At 37.0% G+C, this 22,373-nt stretch overlaps 1 protein-coding gene across 1 annotated transcript; it reads right to left on the bottom strand.

Annotated features, from left to right (window-relative positions):
• Nucleotides 1-3,216: 3,216 nt before the first annotated feature.
• On the bottom strand, nucleotides 3,217-3,988 carry LOC131636998 (uncharacterized). The gene is made up of 2 exons (XM_058907568.1): nucleotides 3,536-3,988; nucleotides 3,217-3,417 (listed from the first exon to the last, which is right to left on the bottom strand). Exons 1-2 carry the CDS (start codon nucleotides 3,986-3,988, stop codon nucleotides 3,217-3,219), a joined length of 654 nt encoding a protein of 217 aa, XP_058763551.1.
• Between the last annotated feature and the right edge of the window lie 18,385 nt (nucleotides 3,989-22,373).

The raw sequence follows: 22,373 nt of genomic DNA, 5'->3' as shown, positions 1-22,373 counted from the left end.
TTGCGGTGTTCGATCTCCCAACTTTGAATGCGGACATCTATTTTGAACATAGATTGAACATTGCACAGCTTCTGCCCAAAATTCCTTCGACATGTTCTTACTTTTGAGCATTGAACGAACCATGTCAAGGACTGTTCAATTTTTCCTTTCAGCAACCCCATTTTGTTGAGGTGAGTATGCTGCAGTTAGAAATCTCCTTATACCCTGCTCCTCACAATACTTCATGAAAGCTGTCGAAGTATATTCTCCTCCTCTGTCAGAACGAAGTGCTTTGATGTGTCGATCAGTCGATTTTTCAACCATTACCTTGAACCTTTTGAATGCTTCAAATGCTTCAGATTTTTCTCTCAGGAAGTAGACCCAAGTCTTTCTTGAGAAATCATCGATGAAGGAAATGAAATACTTCTTGCCACTAAAGGATTCTGGAGTCATTGGTCCACAGATATCAGTGTGAATTAATTCAAGGATGTGCTTAGCATGATATTCTGCCTTCTTTTGAAAAGAAGTTCTCGTTTGCTTGCCAAAAACACAATTTTCACAAAATTTTCCTTCAAACTCCATGTTAGGCAATCCATGTACCATGTTTCTTCCCGCTAATCTCTTTAACCCAGCATGATGTAAGTGACCAAAACGTAGATGCCACAGAGTTGCTTGGTCTTCAGTGTCGATTTTCAAACATTTTTCTCGAACGCTTCTCAGATTCAGCTTGTACATTCGATTCCTTCCCATCTCAACTTGAGCAATTTGGTGCCCTGATTTATCCTTCAAATGCAGTATTCGATCCTTCATAAATATCGAATATCCCTTCTCTGTAAGTTGCCCCAGACTTAGAATATTTGCTTTTAAATTTGGTACATAATAAACATCTTGTATTTTTCCAGGTACGTTGTCTTTCTGCAAATAACAAATTGTTCCTTTGCCTTCGACCTTTACCTTCGACGCATCTCCAAAAGATACATGACCATCTTCAATTTTCTTTATTTCTTTGAATAGATGTTTGTGACCACACATATGATTACTTGCTCCTGAGTCAAGGTACCATATAGTGTCATCTTCTGTGTTTGTCTCCTTTTGGGTCATTAATAGGAATCCTTCGTTTGATTCTGTTTCTAGTGCGAAATTTGTTGTCTCTTCGACTTTCCTCCTGAATCGACAGTCTTTTGCAAGGTGTCCCCCTTTTCCACAATTGTAGCAATTGTATGAGTTGCAATCCTTCGCAAAATGTCCATGTTTATTGCATTGGTAGCATTCGATGTTGGAGTTCGACCTGCCACCTCTATGACCACGTCCTCGACCACGCCAATTTTGTTGACTTGCCTGTCCTCTTTCGAAATTGTTGTTCTGATAGCTTCGACCACCATCTCGACCTCCACGGCCACGTCCTCGACAACGCCAGTTTTGAGATAAAAGTGCCCTTTCATCTCTAGTGGATTCCTTTGTCTGTTCTGCATTATCAAGTGTCTCCTCCTTCTTTTGTATTTTGCGTTGTTCGTGTGCCTCAAGTGAACCAGCTACTTCTTCGACAGTGATTGTCGCAAGGTCCTTCGACTCCTCTATTGCACATACTATATTTTCGAATTTTTCAGTCAAAGATCTTAAAATCTTTTCGACAACTCGAGCATCAGTCATTGCTTCTCCATTTCGTTTCAGTTGATTTACAACTGTTTGCACACGCGTGATGTAGTCCGACACGGACTCCGTCTCCTTCATCTTCATACTTTCTAATTCTCCTCGAAGAGTTTGCAAATGAACTTGCTTGACTCTATTTGCTCCTCTGAACACCGTCTCTAGTGTATCCCACGCTTGCTTCGAAGTAGTTGAACCAGCAATCTTCTCAAAACCAGATTCGTCTACTGCTCTAAACAACATGTATAATTCTGTTTTGTCTTTCGACCGCGTCTCTTTCAACGCCTTGTTCTGGGCTGCTGTATTTCCCGTCGTGGTTTCTGGTTCTTCGAACCCTTCTTCTACAACCTCCCACACATCTAACGATCCAAGCCGCGCCTTCATCTGAATGCTCCATTTCTCATAGTTTGATTTTGACAGTTGCGGCAATGGCATCTGGTTCATCATGTTTGCCATGCGCTCTGATACCAATTTGAAGGTAACAGATCAAACTACTCTCTTCCAATATATATTGACTTGCAAAGGATTTGTTGCAAAAGTGAAAATTAGGTTACAAAGAGAGGGTCTTTATATAGAGACCAGGGGAACATAAATAGACATAACATTTAATGATTAACTATTTCCTATGAAAGTTTGTCTGCCCTAGAGAATCTGTCTTTTGGCTTTCCAAGACTGCATTTAAATTTATCCAACAGGTACAACCAATTCAATAAATTATTATTATTTAGAGGGATGCTATTCTTACATCTAAAAACTTACACCGTATCCTTACACTTAATAAATTACAACAATGGAATTTATTTCTTGGTATTAAAAAAAGTGAAAAATAATGATTAAATATAATAAAATAATCAAATAGTATAAAAATACGGTGTAAAGTGTAAGTTTTAGTGTATAACTATCATTTCCCTATTATTTAACAATGAATTTGGACAAAAACCAATATGGAGACAACATTCGTTTTACTAATTTATTTATTTTTTTGGAAAAGCAAAGGTGATATATATTATTAAATAAATAAACTCTAGCATGAGACATGCTATATTACAATGCTACCAGTACATCATTTCTGCTACAAGAGAAGAAATAAAACCATAGCACAAGCCTATAGTATATTATTTGGAAAAGCAAGTCGTACTAATAACATGTAAAGTTCATATTTGGACTCCATGTATATATTATTATATGTAATGGTACTTCATAATAGGATATTATTTGAACCATGAAAGATGTGGACCATATGTGGGGATGCTGCAAAATAAAAGTACAATATTTTTTATCCTTGATAATAGGATATGTTTATTGTTTGACTTATAACCCTAAAAAATAGATTTTTTTTTCATAAACAACTCTTGTATTATGATTAGGAGTACTAGGGGTACACCAACCCTTATACAAGAAAGGAAGTAAATCTATTCTACAAGGAATCTAACAACGGGCACTTAAAAGAGTGTTTTTAAACCACTCATAGAAATTACACTTAAGGTTTGAAGTTGATGCTAACCACCACCAAGAATACCATAAAATCATGTAATATAATTCATCTAGGTCCAGCTTTGCATTGTTGAAGATAATGTCATTTCTTACCTTTCAAATGCACCAACAAAATGTTAACCATATGGCTGCAGCTATATTGTTCTTCATGGTACCCTGTAATTTCTCAGTCCAATACAACAAAAATTCGCCGCAATCTTCTATAGCAGGCATTTGAATTTCTATCCACGAAAATACTCTCCTCTTCAATGACACTAGCATAGTACACTGCAAAAATATATGCACAGTGTCTTCAATCTGCATATCACAAAAAAACACACTTAGCTTCTTGTTGGTGCGTTATAATTTTCCTATTTAGAAATTGTCGCCTTGTTGGGATCCTATCTCTTAGAAACCTCCAATCGAAAATCTAGACCTTTGAAGGCAAGGCTGCTCCCCAATTGAGACTGAGACTCTCCATTAGACCAATCATAGGTAACATAACAGAATTTTGGATGAGTATCATGTAACATGACTTTACGCTGAAACAATTCGAGCTCTCATACGGCCAGATGAGACGGTCCTTGGCACTGGCAGTAGGGCCAATCCCGACCATGCATAGTTTCAATTTCATGTACTCCCTCGAAGTATCTCTCCCCAGCACCTCTTCACCATGAATAAGCTTCCATTCCCATATATCACCATTCCAAAAACCAACATTGAAAACAGAGATATTTTTGAAATTAATTTCATTGAATAACGCAGGGAACTGAAGATACAAAGCATCTGCCCCAATCCATTTACTTTTCCAAAACAGAATGGAATGTCCATCACCTATTCTAGAGGTGATTTTCTTCATTGCTCCTTCTTCCTCACCACACAACTCCATGATATCTCTCCACCATAGTGATTTCTTTGCTGTTGACTTGGGTTCATCGCATCCCCATATTCTATTGCTCACACATCAATACTTTCCTTCCAACACACCACACCATATAGAATTTTCTTCCTTTAGTATTCTCCAAATCCATTTTGACAATAAAGCCTTGTTGAAACTTACGACATGTTTAATGCCCAAGCCGCCTTCTTCCTTTGATTTGCACACCTCTTTCTAAGCTATCCACGCAATCAAATTTTTTTCTCCAACTCCATTCCACAAAAAATTTCTTTGTATGGCAATTATTTCTTTTGCCACCTTCTTTGGGATTTTATAGAATGAGAATTGGTAGCACGACATATTCGTGATAATGCTATTAAGCATAGTTACTCTGCCACCAATTGATAATAACTTACCCTTCCAAGAAGATAGTTTCTCTCTCAGTTACTTCACAACCGGTTTCCAAAAATCTATCCGTCTATGATTCCCACCCACAGTGAAGCCCAAGAATTTAAAAGGGATTCTGTCAATTTTGCATCCCAGGAATGATGCAGAAGCCTCCATTCTATAGTCCTCAATTCCTACTCCATATAACTTACGTTTTTTCAGGTTTAGTGACAGCCCAGATACTATTTCAAAACCTCTTAATATGGCCTTAAGAGTCCACAAGTTATGCCACGAGCCATCGCCATATATTATCGTATCATCAGCAAATTGCAAGAGACTATACTCTGCTGATTCATTTATCTTAAACCCCTTGTACAGTCCTCTTTGAATTGCTTGTCTCATCAAGCTTGCCAAGCGTTCTGCCATGATTGTAAACAGGAACAGAGATAATGGATCTCCCTGCCGTAAATCTTTCGACACTAGAAAGTCCGCCGTTGGACTCCTATTAACTACAACTGACATCGAGCTTGAGAAGAAGACAGCTTCCATCCAACACATCCATCTCACACCAAACCACATGCCTCTTAGCATACACCTTTAGTAATTCCAATCTACGCAATCGTATGCTTGTGCAAAGTCAGCTTTAAAAACCAAACACTCCTTCTTGTTTCTTTTTGCATAATCTAGTATTTTATTTGTAACCAAAACACCATCAAGAATCTGTCTTCCCAGTACAAATGTCGTTTGGTTGAATTATATTAATTTGCCTATAACCTTCCTTATTCTTGCTGCCAATATTCGAGAAAGAAGTTTGAGCAGGCCAGTAATCAGACAAATTGGACGATAGTCTGCTAGGCTTAGGGGGTTTTCACATTTCGGGACCAAGGCTAGAAATGACGCCGTTATAGCTTTTGGAAGCTTACCACCTTTATGAAATTCCTGGATGAATACCACTATCTCCTCTCCCACGATATCCCAGCAATTCCTCATGAAATCCAGGTTAAACCCGTCCGGCCCTGGGCATTTGTCACCATTGCCTTCAAATACTGCTTGTCTAATTTCTTCCCTTGTGAATGGTTCTTCCAAACTCCATTGTTCGGTTAACTTATAATTGATTGGGGTTTGTAAACAAGGTCTTGGACAGTTTGGACTGCTGAATTTTTCTTCAAAATAATCTTTGATAGCTGCTTTTACTTCTTTCACCGAGTCCACAATCAATCCGGCAGAGTTCTTTACTGAACCAATATAGTTGCTCCTATTCCTAGCCTTCAATGTCGCATGGAATAGCCTAGTATTTTTGTCACTTTCTTTTTCCCATTTATGACTTGATTTCTGTTTAATGATGCTCTCTTTGATGTGTAGCTTCTGCCAGAAATTCTCCTGATACATCCTTCTACTTGCATAATTAGATTCTTCTAACCTTCCATTAGGGATAAGCAGCTTTTCTTCCAACAGATTCAAATCTTCCACAATCTCTTCTATCTTCAAGTCCACCTTGCCAGATACGTTAAGGTTCCAACTTCTTAAACCGCCACGCAGGAGTATGAATTTCTCTTTGATAATGAAAGCTGGACTGCCTTTGATTACCTTAGCGTTCCACTCCTTCTGAATAAAGCTATGGAATTCCTCATGATCATACCAACACCTTAAGACTTTAAAACTTTTTGGCCCCCAATCTTCTTTGTTTGATTTTGTCCAAATTGGCTTATAATCTGAGACATCCCTTTTCCCAACCTCTTGAGCCACTATCTCCCATTTAGAAATCAATCCTTCTGTTAATAGGATACAGTCAAGTCTGCTGGCTGCCTTGCCGTTTGGTTTAATCCAACTAAACAAGCTCCCCGTAACTTGTAGATCCACCAAATCCATGTTATCAATAAAATAGTTAAATTCTTCCATCTTAACACCCTTACTATGATTATCAATAACCCTCCTTTCCTCCCTATTTTTGACAGAATTGAAATCACCCTTATGGGATTTTCTGATTTTCATATATATCCACCAAGGCCTTTTTTCTGTTGGATTTTGTTGTTTGTGTTGGGCCAAGGAGGCCCACTTGTGTACATGCTATTGCATCTGAGTTGTCTTTGCCCACAACGTCCTTGTCTTGCAGCCCCAGACACTCTTTTCCCACGTCAATACACCTAACCTCCTTATTTGCATCTGTCGTTGACTCTTTATCCATATCTATGTACCTTCCATTCACATCACCATTAATTCTATGCTTTCCATTAGATTTACTTTGTACTTTTTCTGCCACCAGTTTCTGGGAACTCCCATATTTTGCCTTTCCATCAAAACTGTCTGCAACCAAACTTACATCCGCCGCTTCTATCGAACCTATTTCCTTGTTACCACTTTTTGATTTAGATAGTTCTGAGAGAGCAACTTCCTTTTCCCCATGATTTTCTCCTTCCCCTTCCCCACTCTCACCCTCCTCTTCCTCACTCCACGCGCTTTCCTCTTCACTTTCCCCCTCTGAGTTTGAATCTCCAGATTGAGTACCATTAATGTTGCCATCAGGTATAATTATACGTTAAGGACCGTGCATGTCCTCCACCAGCTTGATTCGATAAACATGATCATTAATATCCATGTTTATAGTTTCGTTTAGCACGAGGGAGTATTTGGTCCGAACCAATAATCTTGCAATATCCATTCTTCTGTGTACCCTTGTTTCTTCATCTGCACAAACATAGACACCCACTGTGCTTGAGATGAATTCGTAAACTATCGGGTTCCATGTGTGGCAAGGTAAACCATAGTATCTCATCCACGTTACTCTTTCATTATCAACATCCTGTGGAGACCATGGATGAATTTCAGAGAACCATTGTTCTAACCATTCCTTGTCTTCCTCTACCATTGCTTTAATTTTACCCTCCTCCTGTTCCTCTAACAAGCAAAGGTTAGCCCCCAAAGGTGTGGCTTTGATCTTAAAATACCCTTCAGTGTGGAGTGCATTTTGGAAATTATACGTCATTCCTGGCTTTTCCACCACCCCAACGAAAGCCTTTTCAAATCTTTTTAATTCATCTTCTTCCATGTTAATCTGTAGATGTGCAAATCTCGGCAACTTTACTGTATCACACCAGCCTATATTGTTTTTTACCTTGTCCTTCTCACGAAAGGTGTAACTCTTTCCTTGCGCTTCCATATCTCTACTGTCATACCCCAAAACTTGCCCAACATATTTATTCATATTTCAGTCCATCGGACCTTCAAATGCTCAAAGATATACAAGAAGAAAGCATGCAGTCTCTCTCCTAAACAACAACCTCTAAATTGGGGTTTCTGATTTAATCAAGGAATTTGAACTTCTGATATCCCAAGTGGATTCCATGATCTCTCATATGATTCAAAGTTCCCTCATGCCAGGTTTCAAGCCCTGATTCAAAAGATTGCTCACTCAATGACCCAAATAATCAACAATCGACTGGATGACCTAAAAGTTAACTATGGTCAAAGTACAGTCAAAACTCCTGATTGTTGGTCAACATCAACATTTTAATGTTAGATTCATCATTTGATCAAGGGTTAATCATGATTCATTAAGAAAGACTCCAAAATCATCAAAAACCTAAGTTGCTAAATTAAGGTTTTTAGGTGAAAGTCAACGGAACTTTGACCAGCCATATCTTTCTCATATTTTCTCAGAATTTCCTCAACCGAAGCTCATTCTCAAGGAAATTTGATTCTCTACAACTTTGATGTTGGGCTCAAGGTCAAGAAATGCTTCCGCATAAGAGATATGAGCCAATACATTACAGGTCCTTCTAGAAGATCGCGAAAAGCTATTTTTGTCAGGAGCCATATCTTCAAGATAAAATCATCAAATGCAAAAAGTGTTCCAAAGGGGCTTATAGAGGACATCTTGGGCTTTCCAAAAAGTCTTAGATCATCCTCATACGATCAAAATTGAATGAGTTATAATTGACAAAAGTTGGGCAAAAATGGAAAAATACATGAAACCTTAAATGAGCAAATCCAAGTTTTGAGTATTGGGCTTTTATTTTTGGGTTTCCCACGTGATTTTAAGGTCAAAAGAGGCCCCCATAGGTCATATATTATTTATTTTATAATTTTATTTCATTTATATTTGTTTTTAGTCATCTAAATTCAATATAAAATCAAATAAAATTACAAATAAATAAAAAGATCATATAGTTAATGTCCAAATATCTTGATCAAATTTCCAATCAATTCAAGGGCCAATATAACATGAGAAATATTCATGAAATAGGTTGGAGCTCAAAATAGCAAGATTTGGTGCAAATCCCATTCAAATTGTGATCTGGGCCGTTAGTTTCTCCGTTTTGTTCGTTTTTTGCAGTTTTCCATATTTGCAGGTTTTGCTACGGTTTAGTCGTAGCTAAATTGAATCAAAAATCGCAACGAATTTTAGGCTGCATGACGAAGAAGATGAAGACGTTTTGTAGACCTGCCTGTGACACATGTACCGGTCTTATTGGATGGTCAGCATTTCAACGCACCCATCCCGATCCTCATTGGTCACGTGCAGATAAAGGGGGCCCACGTTTAACTTATTCCATTCACCCTATGTTTACTTACTTATTCTTTTTTGATTGATGATTTAACAATTGGAAAACTTGGTACAGTTGGCAATGGAACAGAGGTGCTAGTATGAGAACCTGGGTTCGATCCCCAGGTATTTCAAATAATTTCTTCTCTTTTTTATACCATGCTTTGTTATGTTTTTTTTCTAGATCCGGCGCATATGACCAGCGTAAGCTTTGTTATGTTTTTTTAAAAATTAATTAGGTTGAAAACCAATAATTAATTTTTAGGTTTGTTAACCTCGAGTCATTTGTAAACCATAATAGCCTTAGGTTTACTGGTAGGTGTTGCCCATTAACGCTGGTTAACTTGCTCCCCATTTATGGGATTGCCTGTTCATTTGTTTGCCTAAATTGTTACTATTTTAATTTTTGATCTGCCACGTTATAATTGTTGAGATCACGCATACACTAAAAACTTCTTTTCTTTGTGCAACTTTTGAGGGTTAATCAAAGATCTTTCAGCCACGCGCGTTCAAGTCAAAAAGCTAAGTTTCTAACTATCTTTTGTTTAAATATCATTTTTAGTTTTTATTTTTGCCTTTTGATTAAAATAGGGTTTGTTCCAATTACCAATGAATTTGTAATGCACTCCCCCTATTATTTTCTGTTTAATTCTCAGATGTTCAGAGTCAATCGAATGTTCCAGGAAGATCAAGGCTCAAGATAAAGATAATTGAATTAATTATTCATATTTATTATTTCCTGCATTTAATTTTCCCGCCCGCAGGTGTTTATTGTAATAGCGTAGGAACTTTTATTTTTCTGCCTTTAATTTCTGCAATTTTAAACTGCGTGGTTAGTAACCCTAGGGAGTGCGAGACTATTAACTGAATATAGATCATTAACTTATAAGATAAATATCATCAAAGTTAACCACGTGATTGTTGCACCCACACACCTTTAGGGTAATCCCTCTTGTTGCCTTTGTTGCCTGTTGCCTTATAATTATGTTGCCTCTAAGTATACTAAATAGTCAAAGTCCCTCGATTCCGAGGATACCTAAAGCAATGTTGCCTTTAAAGTTATTGAAACTCCCTCGAGGTTGCCTTATAAAAATATAATGATTGTCCTAATTGCTAAGGTATCCTCGCTTGTTGCCTAAAGGTTAAATGACTATTATATCCTTCCCTTAGACTACCTGCCCTCTTTATGGCATGGATAGACCCTTTCGCCCTTAAACATCCAATTGACAGTCTTGTGGCGAACGATTATTCTCGATGACCCTTAAACATCCAATTGAAAGACTTCCTGCCCTCTCATGGTATGGATAGACCCTTTCGCCCTGAAAAGCTAAAAGAACAAATTTCTAAACTTAGGGTAGTTGCTATTAATTGCTTGCTCTTTTTCAAATTCAAATTCAAGTTCAAAATATTTTCCCACTTCTTTTCAAAGAAACTTTTCAAAAAGACTACGCTTATTTACAAGCTAAAGTTCTTCTTCAAAATCTTTTCTTATTCACACTTCAAACATTTCAAACAAATTCAAACAAACAAGTGAGCTAAGCAATTAAGAGCCCATGGATAACCATGGATGCAAAGGGTGCTTTACACCTTCCCTTTGTATAACTTACCCCCCGAACTCAAAATCTTTAAAAAGGTCTTTTTATGTTCTTTTAGCCTTTCCTAAAAATTGGATAAAATAAAAGTCGGTGGTGACTCTTGCTTACCGCGACAATTCTTTAAAGGCAGTTCATCGTATTACATCTACCTTTCACCACATTTCCATATGTATTATCTGCTCTTCTTAATTTGTTCACGTACAAATCTTTACGATCATCTCTATCTCTAGCTATTCCTGCTTCAGATCTCTTCTTGTCCAACCCAACCTTGTACTCTTTTGCGAATTCCCTATTTTCTCTGTTTAACCTAGGGATGTTTGCATACAATTTCCTTCCTCTGATAAAGATGTTATCCAACTTAATTGCTAAATCTCTTACGCTGTCTACCTTTCTAAATCTCACAAAGCCGTATCTCTTACCTTGCTTATCTCTTTTTGGTGGGATTGCCACCTCCAAGACCAGACCATAACCTTTGAATATCTCGAAAAGGTCCTTTACGTTTAGGTCTTCATGGAAGTTAGTGATGAATATGTTCGACACTTCTTCATTACTTAGTACTTCCTTACCTCTCCCTGAGTTCTAATAAGAGCCCCTTTTGTTTGTTCTCCTTAGGTTATTATTTCGGACAGCAGACCATCCTCCATTGTTCATATCCATGTTAAAACACAAAGGTTGTTTCAAGAAAAACACAGAAAAACTAGAAAAACCACACCAAAACCAAGGCCCCTAACCCTAAGGTTAGGAATTTAAGCCGAAGATCTTAATGCGTTAATGCTAATTCATACTATGTAAAATAAGCAAATATGATAGAATGAAGCTTTGTTTAACATGTATAAATAAATTGGTAGTGGTATTTGTTATTGCCTTGGAAGAACTATAAGATCAAAATTTAAACCAAAAAGTGATACACATAACAAATGATAATACCCTGAAAAATAAGATGCCTTAGGCTTGAAATATAAAGGTGCATAGATAAAGAATAATTTTATTGTTTGACTTATAACACTTAAACTAAGGTGCATAACGTATAAAAGGAGATAACTAACAACCCACAATGCTTTATGATATGCAGTTTGATTAATAAATAGACATGATATTGGTTCAAAGCAAACTGGTAGCACTGATAGCATAGATTGTGTCAAACATTACAAAAAACTAAATAGTTTCAGTGAGATTAAAATTCATTACAACATATAGTCAAATTTGTTTAGAATAAGAACATAAAGACATAACAGATTGTTTTAATATGCTGAGTGAAGATGTAGATCCAACAATCTTAAAATATGAAGGAAGTTTTGGTGATCATCATTTGTGTCCCTTATGCCTTCCGATCTTGGCCCTTGCAGTCTGTTAGTGTGCTCTGTTCTGTATTATTGTCTTATTGGCATCCATGCTTGGCTAAAACATAATAGCAGCTGAATATAACATAATGTACTCTTGCGAATATTAAAAGAACAAAAACAGGTACTAAAACAAGATGTTACAAGGAATGTCATGACATTAACCATGACATCGCGCCTGCAGAACTGAGGAAGGAAGATTTAGTTTTGGTTTTAAAAGATACAGAATATTCTATGTGGATATTATGTAATCCTATGTGACGCAGTCTTAAAGGTCAAAGAATCAAGTCAGAATATTGAAGAATCAAATCTAAGATTGAAGTTTCAGCAGTTACTAATTTAGGAGATAAATTAGGTAACTTATGATCAAAAGGCCTTGTGTGTAGCAGAAGAAATATGCTGATTTGTAACAGCATGGAGTGCTGCGATTTTAAGCCCAAGTCCAACTAGGATCAGGTTATATATAGGAATCTTTGTAGCCTTGTAAACCTAACGATCATGATGTAGTCATTAGGGTTTGTTGTTTAAGTGAACCACCCAGGTTGTGGGATGGTCACTGATTTGTGCCTCGAACCCTGTAGGTAAGAGGTTTACTCCATTCACTCAGAAGCTGTGAAGCAATGAGTGAAGATTGTGTTCTTGGAACTACTCCATTATGTATATTTAAATTGTTGGTGTTTAAGCTGTCGATGCAGTGGCTGAATTGCTGACTGCTAGACATCATTGCTATGATTGGGAGTGGAATGGAGATATTCCATATCTAGGGAGAACCTAGGTAGAGGGGTCATTGGGTAGTGATTAAGTGAGGAGTTGTAAACTGGGAGTTTAGCTCTGAATTGATACTGCTAATAGTGGACTTCATCCCTGGCTTGGTATGCCCCCAGAGTAGGTTGATTGAACCGAACTGGGTGAACAATTCTGTTGTGTTGTTTATGTTTCTGCAGTGTTTATTTGTAAGTTCAGTTTGGATGTCATAACATCGTGCATGACATCAGTGTGTGATTTAATGACTGTGCTAACACAGAATATCTGCTAAGCAGATTTGTTAATGTTAACTGAACTGATATGGGATCCCGACACTTCCAGACTTCTGGATGTTAGATGTAATAAATAATTGAGGGATCTGTATGTACTGCCTCAGCCAAGCTGATGACAGACCAGATGTCACAACATCGTATATGACATCTGGGGTCTGTCTTACCAGAATTTCAATTGGTATCAGAGCAGGCATCCAGTCTATTTCTGGATGAGATCCATGGGAGATACTTTCTGGTTGTTGGAGGTAGATGATTATTTGAACATTCATGTTCATATTGAATGGTCCCTAGAAGTGGAGGATGGACCTATGTGTGGAAGACTGGACCAAACTGACCAAAACAGGTGTATTCTCTTGGCAAGGGAAGATGGTGGTACTGGTTTCAAGGATATCCAAATGATTCATGCAGGAGTGAAGAATTTGGGGTGTTTTATTTAGCATATAGCAAGGTACAGAGAAGAAGATTGTCAAAACCTTCATGCGGGAGTGAAGTTAATGATAAGGTATTCTTTGTGCCTAGTTGTTTCCTTCTGGTCAGAATATTGGTTAGGTCTTGTTGTGTTGCTTGAAGAAGAAGCAAGCATATTGTTGGATTGTTCAGCTGCAATTCTTGGATGTCATGCTTACAACTGGTTCTGGGAGTAAGCATTGTGTAATCTCTGTTGATATATGGCTATTTTCTGCTGCATAGCATCTGATGCATAATCCTATCTTTGAAAAGAAGATCTCTAGGGTTACATGGTTTTCAACAGAATTTGTAGCAGATTGTTCCCAACTTTAGTACAAGTGTCAAAGATACTTGAAATCTTTTCTCAAGTCCACTCATAAAGGCATGGTTATTGAGGTTGAAGAGGTTCAAATGATCAGTATTCCTCATATTCATGTGCAAAGTTGTTTGATGATCTCCAAGATTGTCAAGAATTGTGTGTTCCAAGAAGAAGGAACTGATGGCATACTGGTATGCAGCTACCAGTTGAAGAACAGATGTTCTGGTGCTAAACTTATGTAGTGTGAGTACATTTGTTTGGAACCTACTCCTGATCTGGAAGAGGAGACATCTGCTTTTTGTGTTGATTGGTCAGAATACAATCAACTGTACCTTCCATCCCAAATGTCAGTTTATTTCAGGCATAAGCTTATGGGAGTTGGAAGTAGAGCTCAGTGCAAGTGAAAGGATTCATTCAGGTTTTCTTTTCAAGACCTCTATGAAAATTCAAGATGAGCTTATATCTGGTATGTTCTTTTGGTCAAAGGAACCAGATGTGTGAATTGTTTTCTTAATCATAGAACAGTTAGTGGTGAAAACTGAATATTGGGTATCGTGCATAGTGAAATATGGCTTTGAATATTGTGTGATGATTCAAGGGAGTCAGATTACTGTGTGGAATCTGAGGTATTTTCAGGAGTTATGTCATAAGTGAATCTGTTCCAGAAACCTTGTTGAGGAAATCTCCTCATGGGGTATAGATTGTGGAATCCATTATCTCAAAGTCAGAAGAGAAGTCTGAAGAAAAGTTTATTGAGATATGGCATATATTATCCCTTAATCATAACTGATGTGTAGCTGAGGTGATGATGTTGGTCGTGCTTTCTTTGCCTTTCCCCAAGTGTCATACAGGAGATGTTGAATGAGAAATCCAAAGAGTCTAAATGAATGATGTCATAACTGATGTTGTAACATCATTTTCAAGAAGAATGCTTTCATGTATGAAGAAGAGATCATTTAGAAGGACCTGGTGTGAGCAGCAAATTCTATCTGAGTGACTAATAGGTGCTCTGATGGGAGACTTAGTACTTATTGGATGTACAGCCTGAATACAGATTCATATACTCTGTCGGGAGCTAAGTATGTGTATGAAGTGTCCATGGTCTGATTTGATCTATGCATCAATTATAGTTCTGTGTTATCTTCAATTAAGCATTAAGAAAGGCAATGGTTGACTGGTGAGTTGATTCAAGAAGAAGAAACATATAGGAGATGGTGAGTATCTTGATGGGAGCTGGATATTTACATCAACTATGTGGAAGAAGAAGAAGAAGATGTATGTGATGCTTTGTTTTGTATGTTACATCACAACACTTGAAGACACCAGTAAAGATTAGGTTCAGACCTATCTGTTGAAGAGATGTTCAAGAGCTATTTAGAAGTTTCTTCTATTTCAAGGTACATGAAGTGGCAGTCTGGATCTTGTGAAGCAAGCAAACTAAGGATTCCAAATTTGGAAAGTGTGGCAGTTCCAAATGAAGAATACTTCAGGTTAAGGACAATTATTCAAAACATCCTTATGTTGTAATTCTCAGGGGGAGTATGAAGTATGACAAGACATCAATCAGTGTAGGTGGTGGAACACTCAGAGATATTGATGAGATTTCAAGTCAGATAAACTAATTTCTTGCGTGATGTCACAACATCACTATATCTTGTTGGTTTGGAAAATTATCTAGAATCTAGCATGTGAAGGATGAAGAAGCAACATTAAGTCTGAAGTGACCGTTCTAACTTAATGTGGATTAGAATGAGCAGATTCTGATTTTGGTGATGGTAACATGTTCTGGCAATTCGTGTTTACTTTCATGATGAAGACTTCAGTAGTGAGTATGACTATGAAGACAGAAGTTTGGTGAGATGATCAACATAGTTGTGGATAAAAAGGATTCTTCTAATTCTAATTGGAGAGTATGTTAATCATTATAAGAAACATCATATCAAGGAGGATTTCTAATTATCTTGGCAGACCATGATCAGAGTGCAACTTGGTAGGGTTATGATCAACTAGTGGAAGAAGTGGCAGCTCTTTATGTTGAGTTTGTGGCAACCTTTCTATGGAAGCATCAAGTGTCAAAGGGTTATTTGTTGATTATTTCAGGTGGAGATAAGGTGGTAGACTTGAATCTGTTGAAGAAAGAGAAGTGGAGTTAGTTGAGTGTACTGAACTGTTCAACTGTATCTTAATGTTATACAAGATGTTATAACATCTAAATTCTGATGTGAGTATCTTTTGTAAAGGAGTTACTTTGTAATAGTGAGGTGTGTCAGCTAGTTAGTTGGGCAGAGGGTGCGCTCTTGAAGATATGAAGATGCGTCTTATATTTTCCATTCATCATTACAAGTTTTCCTGTATGAAGCACAAATTATCTCAAATAGGGGGAGTGTCTTCTTAGTTCAAGATATAATTCTAGAAACTTATCTTGGTCTTTATACTCTATCATCATAATGAAGGTGATCAGAACAACAGAAGTCTATGACTAGTGAGTCAGTAAAGGAGTAGGAGGTCTATTACGTGGTTCATAGGATGCTTTGTCAAAGTCTCTTAAAGAATCTTAAGCTATGTGCTTGAGGGGTGAAAGAGGGACAATGTCTGACAAGATATCATGACATAGTTAAAGACATTGATGCTGCAAGGAAAAACTGCTTTGGAAAGAGTAATTGCTTATAGAACTGTTCCCTAATTAATAGTTTGACCGTTGAACAAGACCAAAGACTATCGTTACTTCCTCTGATTCTCCAATGGCTATAAATTAGCATCTTCGCAGCAGGCTTCAGATATCAAATCTCTCAAAGATGTGTTTCGTGTGTGTTTGTGTTGGGTGCGTCCAGATTTGGTATTGCGATGGGTTCCTCTACCAAAATCTGCTCAGAATAACACAGGGTGGGGAAATCATGGATCTCTACCAATGGTGTTACAGCAATAACAATGAGCATGCATCTTCTTGTTCAGTCTTCGAGAAGGGAGACGTTTTAGTTGTGATTTGTGATCTGAGTTATGAACACAATTGTGATTTGTGTTCTGAGTTACAAGGGCTAGTTCTTGGAGAACTACAGTGGCAAGAATTGGTTTTCGTATCTTCTTCCTCATGTGCAGGGGGAGTTACAGGTTCTTCCATTGCATATTATGACATTGTATACATCTTTGTCATATTATGGCTAAAAAGGGGGAGAGAGGCTGACGCTGATTTTGCTACTGTCAAAAGAAACAAAGGAAGATTTGAAGACAAAAGTAGAAGCAGACTGAAGATGTTATGATGTGGTTCAGCCTAGGTATCCTGAAAGTTGAAGCAGCTGCTCTTGGAGTTAATGTGTATTTATTATTTATGTTTAGTTTTAGCCAAAATAAGCCAAAGGGGGAGATTGTTAGTATGCTCTATTCTGTATTATTGTCTTATTGGCATCCATGCTTGGCTAAAACATAATAGCAGCTGAATATAACATAATGTACTCTTGCGAATATTAAAAGAACAAAAACAGGTACTAAAACAAGATGTTACAAGGAATGTCATGACATTAACCATGACATCGCGCCTGCAGAACTGAGGAAGGAAGATTCAGTTTTGGTTTTAAAAGATACAGAATATTCTATGTGGATATTATGTAATCCTATGTGACGCAGTCTTAAAGGTCAAAGAATCAAGTCAGAATATTGAAGAATCAAATCTAAGATTGAAGTTTCAGCAGTTACTAATTTAGGAGATAAATTAGGTAACTTATGATCAAAAGGCCTTGTGTGTAGCAGAAGAAATCTGCTGATTTGTAACAGCATGGAGTGCTGCGATTTTAAGCCCAAGTCCAACTAGGATCAGGTTATATATAGGAATCTTTGTAGCCTTGTAAACCTAACGATCATGATGTAGTCATTAGGGTTTGTTGTTTAAGTGAACCACCCAGGTTGTGGGATGGTCACTGATTTGTGCCTCGAACCCTGTAGGTAAGAGGTTTACTCCATTCACTCAGAAGCTGTGAAGCAATGAGTGAAGATTGTGTTCTTGGAACTACTCCATTATGTATATTTAAATTGTTGGTGTTTAAGCTGTCGATGCAGTGGCTGAATTGCTGACTGCTAGACATCATTGCTATGATTGGGAGTGGAATGGAGATATTCCATATCTAGGGAGAACCTAGGTAGAGGGGTCATTGGGTAGTGATTAAGTGAGGAGTTGTAAACTGGGAGTTTAGCTCTGAATTGATACTGCTAATAGTGGACTTCATCCCTGGCTTGGTATGCCCCCAGAGTAGGTTGATTGAACCGAACTGGGTGAACAATTCTGTTGTGTTGTTTATGTTTCTGCAGTGTTTATTTGTAAGTTCAGTTTGGATGTCATAACATCGTGCATGACATCAGTGTGTGATTTAATGACTGTGCTAACACAGAATCTCTGCTAAGCAGATTTGTTAATGTTAACTGAACTGATATGGGATCCCGACACTTCCAGACTTCTGGATGTTAGATGTAATAAATAATTGAGGGATCTGTATGTACTGCCTCAGCCAAGCTGATGACAGACCAGATGTCACAACATCGTATATGACATCTGGGGTATGTCTTACCAGAATTTCACAGTCTTAGTTGCAGACAGTTTCGGTGTTAACCTATCAGGGTCCTCAACATCTTGGGTTTCATCAGATGGAGACAACCTCTTGGAAGGTGTTTTGTTATAGCTTGGTTCAGGGCTCCAATTTTGTGCAGCAGAAGTTGTGGTTTGAGAAATTAAAGATTTGTAGTCACACAATGTTGTTATACTTTACTGTTTAAATGCCAAAGGATCAAAAGTATGTATTGTATTGAAACTTACTGTTGGAACAATTGGTTGAGTGACTGTGATATTTGCACTCATATCTTCAAGGTACATCTTGGTCTTCCCCTTAACATTCTCATCTTTCATGACATAAGAATTAGTAAGGTGTATGAATAATGAACCACTTAGTAAATGAAAAAGATTTATGCAAAACCATAATTGGTGTGATGGTATCCTCTATCATCTTGAGAACTTCAGGATCCTGAGTATGTTTCACGACCGATGCTTGCTTGTAGTAAGGCTGATATTTGGCGCGAAATGCAAAATCCTTGCCCAAAAGATTGTCAAGATGTTCGGGGTAAATAAGTGGATGATCCTCGTTTGTCTATGAGTATTATAATATTGTCAATTGGAATAAAGAATAATTATAATTCAATTTATTTAAAAAAAGAGAAGACAATTATGATGGTTTCATGATATTGTAGACAGTATGAAATGTTTGTAGTATAAACTCTGAGATGGCTTAGTTAATCTTAGCAGGTCTTATAAAGGAATACATTTTATTTCAACATATGGAATAAAGGAGTTAATTTAACAACAACAGTTCTTGTTCATAGAATGAGGATTATCATAATAATTGGAATACAATTTTTTGCTATTGTTGACTAATGTAGTGAAAATATATTTGCAGTACCTTCTTCATAAGCTGTCTAAGAGCATGCGCAGACATTCCGACATAAGGAATACACTCCTTGTCCCAGAATACAAAGTTAGCGGACTTCTTTTCAAACTCTACCTCAATCTCTATTTTATACCTACAGTTTGACAGTAAGTGTAGGTCTGAGAAGCAGGAAATAATTTAAAGTGTCAAAAACATTAAGTAAAATTACCACGCTTACTTTGTTGTCGGGGTTGAACATTTTCCAGAGCAGTTGCATTAAAAAGGGTCTCCTAGAGTTTGGTTGGTTTTGTTCCATGTTGGATACATCTCATAATACCATCTGTAATACGGTGAATTGACTTTATTCGAAATGTCACGGTAAGCAAGAGTCCCCATCGACTTTTATTTTATCCAATTTAGAAAGGCTAAAAGAACATGAAAAGACCTTTTAAAAAGATTGAGTTCGGGGGGTAAGTTATACAAAGGGAAGGTGTAAAGCACCCTTTGCATCCATGGTTTTCCATGGGCTCTTAATTGATTAGCTCACTTGTTTGTTTGAATTGTTTGAAAAGACATGTAGTGTGTTTAGAAAAAGATTTGAATAAGGACTTTAGCTTGTAAATAAGCGTAGCCTTTTAAAAATCGTTTTGAAAAGGAACTGTGAAAAGTATTTTGAAAGTTTGTTGTGAGCAAGCAGTTAAGAGTATCTACCCTAAGTTAAATGTCTTTCTGTTCTTTAAGTCTTTCGTTTGAAAGGGCTATCCATACCGTAAGGAGGGTAGGTAGTCTTTTCAATGGATGTAAGGGTCATCGAAAGGTCATCGAGAATAATCGTTCGCCACAAGATTGTCCCTACCATAAAGAGGGCAGATAGTCTCGGGGAAGGATAAAATAGTCATTAATTTTTTAGGCATCATGCGAGGATACCTTAGCAATTGGGACAATCATCACATTTTACCGAGGAAGCTTCGAGGGAGTTTCAATAACTTTGAAGGCAACATTGCTTTAGGTATCCTCGGAATCGAGGGACTTGACTATTTTTAGGCAACAAAATTAAGGCAACCAATTAATAAGGCAACAGGCAACAAGAGGAATTACCCTAAAGGTGTGTGGGTGCAACAATCACGTGATTAAGTTCGATTATTTATCTTATAATTAGTTATCCTAATTCTGTTCAAGGCTTTCACTCCCTAGGATTACTAACCACAGCAGAAAAGTAAAGCAATTTAAATGTCCTACGCTATTACAATAAACACCTGCGTGGATGGGGAAAAAATAAAACCTAACCTATTACAATAAAACCCTTATAGGGTAAAATAAAGGCAGAAAATTAATTTACACATCTTTAGCCTTGATCTTCCTCGAACCTTCGATTGACTCTGATCATCTGAGAATTAAACGGATAATAATTGGGAAGAGTGTAAGTGTGATTCATTGAATATTTTGAGGCAAACTCTTTTTTAGGCACAAAGGCAAAATCAAAATCAAAATGATATTTAAACAAGAAGAATTAGAAACTTAGCTTTTCCGATTGGTATGGCGCGTGGCTGAAAGATCCTGGTTAATCCTGAAAATTAGCCACGAAGAAGGAAAAATGTTAGTGCATGAGTGATCTCAACAATTATAACGTGGCAGATAATAATAATTTAGGCGAACAAAAAAGGGCATGGCAAAAGGCAAGCCCTGAATGAGCCAAAACTTAAATAGGGTTAATGGGCAACACCTACCAGTAAACCTAAGGTTACCAGGGTTTATAAATGGATCGAAGTTAACAAAATTTTAAAAGCATATACAAAAATAACAATTTTTAGTGTTTTTTTAAAAAAAGACAATTAAAAGAAAAATTATGGAAAAATCAAGTTTCGATTAAATAATTATAAAACATTTTTTGTAATTATATATAAAACAAACAATATTTTTAGAATAAGTATAAAAAATACAAATAAACTAAAGGAAATTAAAGGAAATTATGTAATAAAAAAAAGTTAGAAAAGCTTAGCTTTGGATCAGATGTAGGTTGGCCCTTGATGGTCCATGATAGACCATCATCTCCATGTCCTTCAGATTTGAATTTGCAAAGATCCGATGGTCAGAAACGAGGATGCATCATAAGCATCCTAGAGGTACGCGCGCTGGATCCTTCAAGAATAATCCTGAAAAAACAATATGCACGAGGAGGGACTCGAACTCGTTACCCCATGGTGATAGCTTTCACACACTTGCCAATTACGCTGCAGATTCAATTTGTTAAAGAAACAATTGAAATTAAACAAATATTAAAAACAAGGAAACTGGGGACAAGTCAAAGGACCATTCTGCCTGGGCCCCACACAAGCTGTGTACACCAATCAGCAAGAGGGAGAAGTGGTCAGACTCATTGACTGGCCAATGAGGATGGAGAGAGAATTATCATGGTTGACCAGCCTATAGGAAGACGCCGCGTGTGGCTGCTATATTTCATCTTCTTCATTTAACCTGCACCGAAAATTAGCTACCAAATGGCTTGGATTTCTCTACGGTTTTGCCATGCCGATTTCGTAGCAAATACCTGCGATTCATCAATTATCAGAAAACAAGTCAAGCATTAAAACAAAGAGACCAGATCTACATAAAATCAGTCCAGGAACTCGAATATTGCGTCCTTTTTTCATAAAATGCCCCAGAACATGGGGTTCGAAGCTTTGCAAGTTTAGACCTTCAATAATGGTGGATTACGGTTTATGGCTAAAAGCTCCAATATAATACGTCGTACCTGCTCTAGTTAACCTCATAAACTTGTTAGGATTGTTAGTTCACGTAAAAACATGATGAAACGCAATATATGAAAGTTACCACATGAATACGTATGAAGAATGTGATCTCCATGTTAGTAATGTGACCAAGCTTATTTTATGATCCCACCTTACCTTGTGATACCTCAGAGGTTGATTGAGATAATTGGTTGGCCTTGAATCTCTCTGGAATTCGTTTGTTACTCTTGCCCTAACTTTCTTTGAATTTTGGAAGTTTTTTGAAAACCCTAGTGCCTCTCTCCAATTTTTTCGTCCCCTTGGCTGTGAGAATACTTAAAATATATATAGGCCTTGAATTAGGTTTAGAACTTGAATAGAAAGATCCCTTAATTGGTGAAAAAATATTGAGAAATTATTTGATTCCATATTGCACCAATCATTTATATTTTGGACTCTCTTATTATTTTGCACATATCTTCCTTAAATCATGGCCTTTAGATCAAATTTAATCAAGGAAAAAATTGATTTATTACTCATATTATTTTTGATGACTTATTCAATTTTATTTGAAATTAAATGATTAAAATCAAAT

Source organism: Vicia villosa, unplaced genomic scaffold (genome assembly GCF_029867415.1).
Source record: "Vicia villosa cultivar HV-30 ecotype Madison, WI unplaced genomic scaffold, Vvil1.0 ctg.001884F_1_1, whole genome shotgun sequence".
In the NCBI taxonomy this organism is placed as follows: domain Eukaryota; kingdom Viridiplantae; phylum Streptophyta; class Magnoliopsida; order Fabales; family Fabaceae; genus Vicia; species Vicia villosa.
The sequence above is the reverse complement of the archived record's forward strand: the minus strand, read 5'-3'. Positions and strand labels throughout refer to the sequence as shown.

Excerpts from the sequence above, each read along its gene's own strand:
- LOC131636998 (XM_058907568.1), bottom strand. The coding sequence starts at position 3,988 with ATGGAGTTGTGTGGTGAGGAAGAAGGAGCAATGAAGAAAATCACCTCT. Across the intron at positions 3,418-3,535 it reads GAGCAGCCTTGCCTTCAAAG|ATTGAAGACACTGTGCATAT; the intron begins GTCTAGATTTTC and ends TGTGATATGCAG.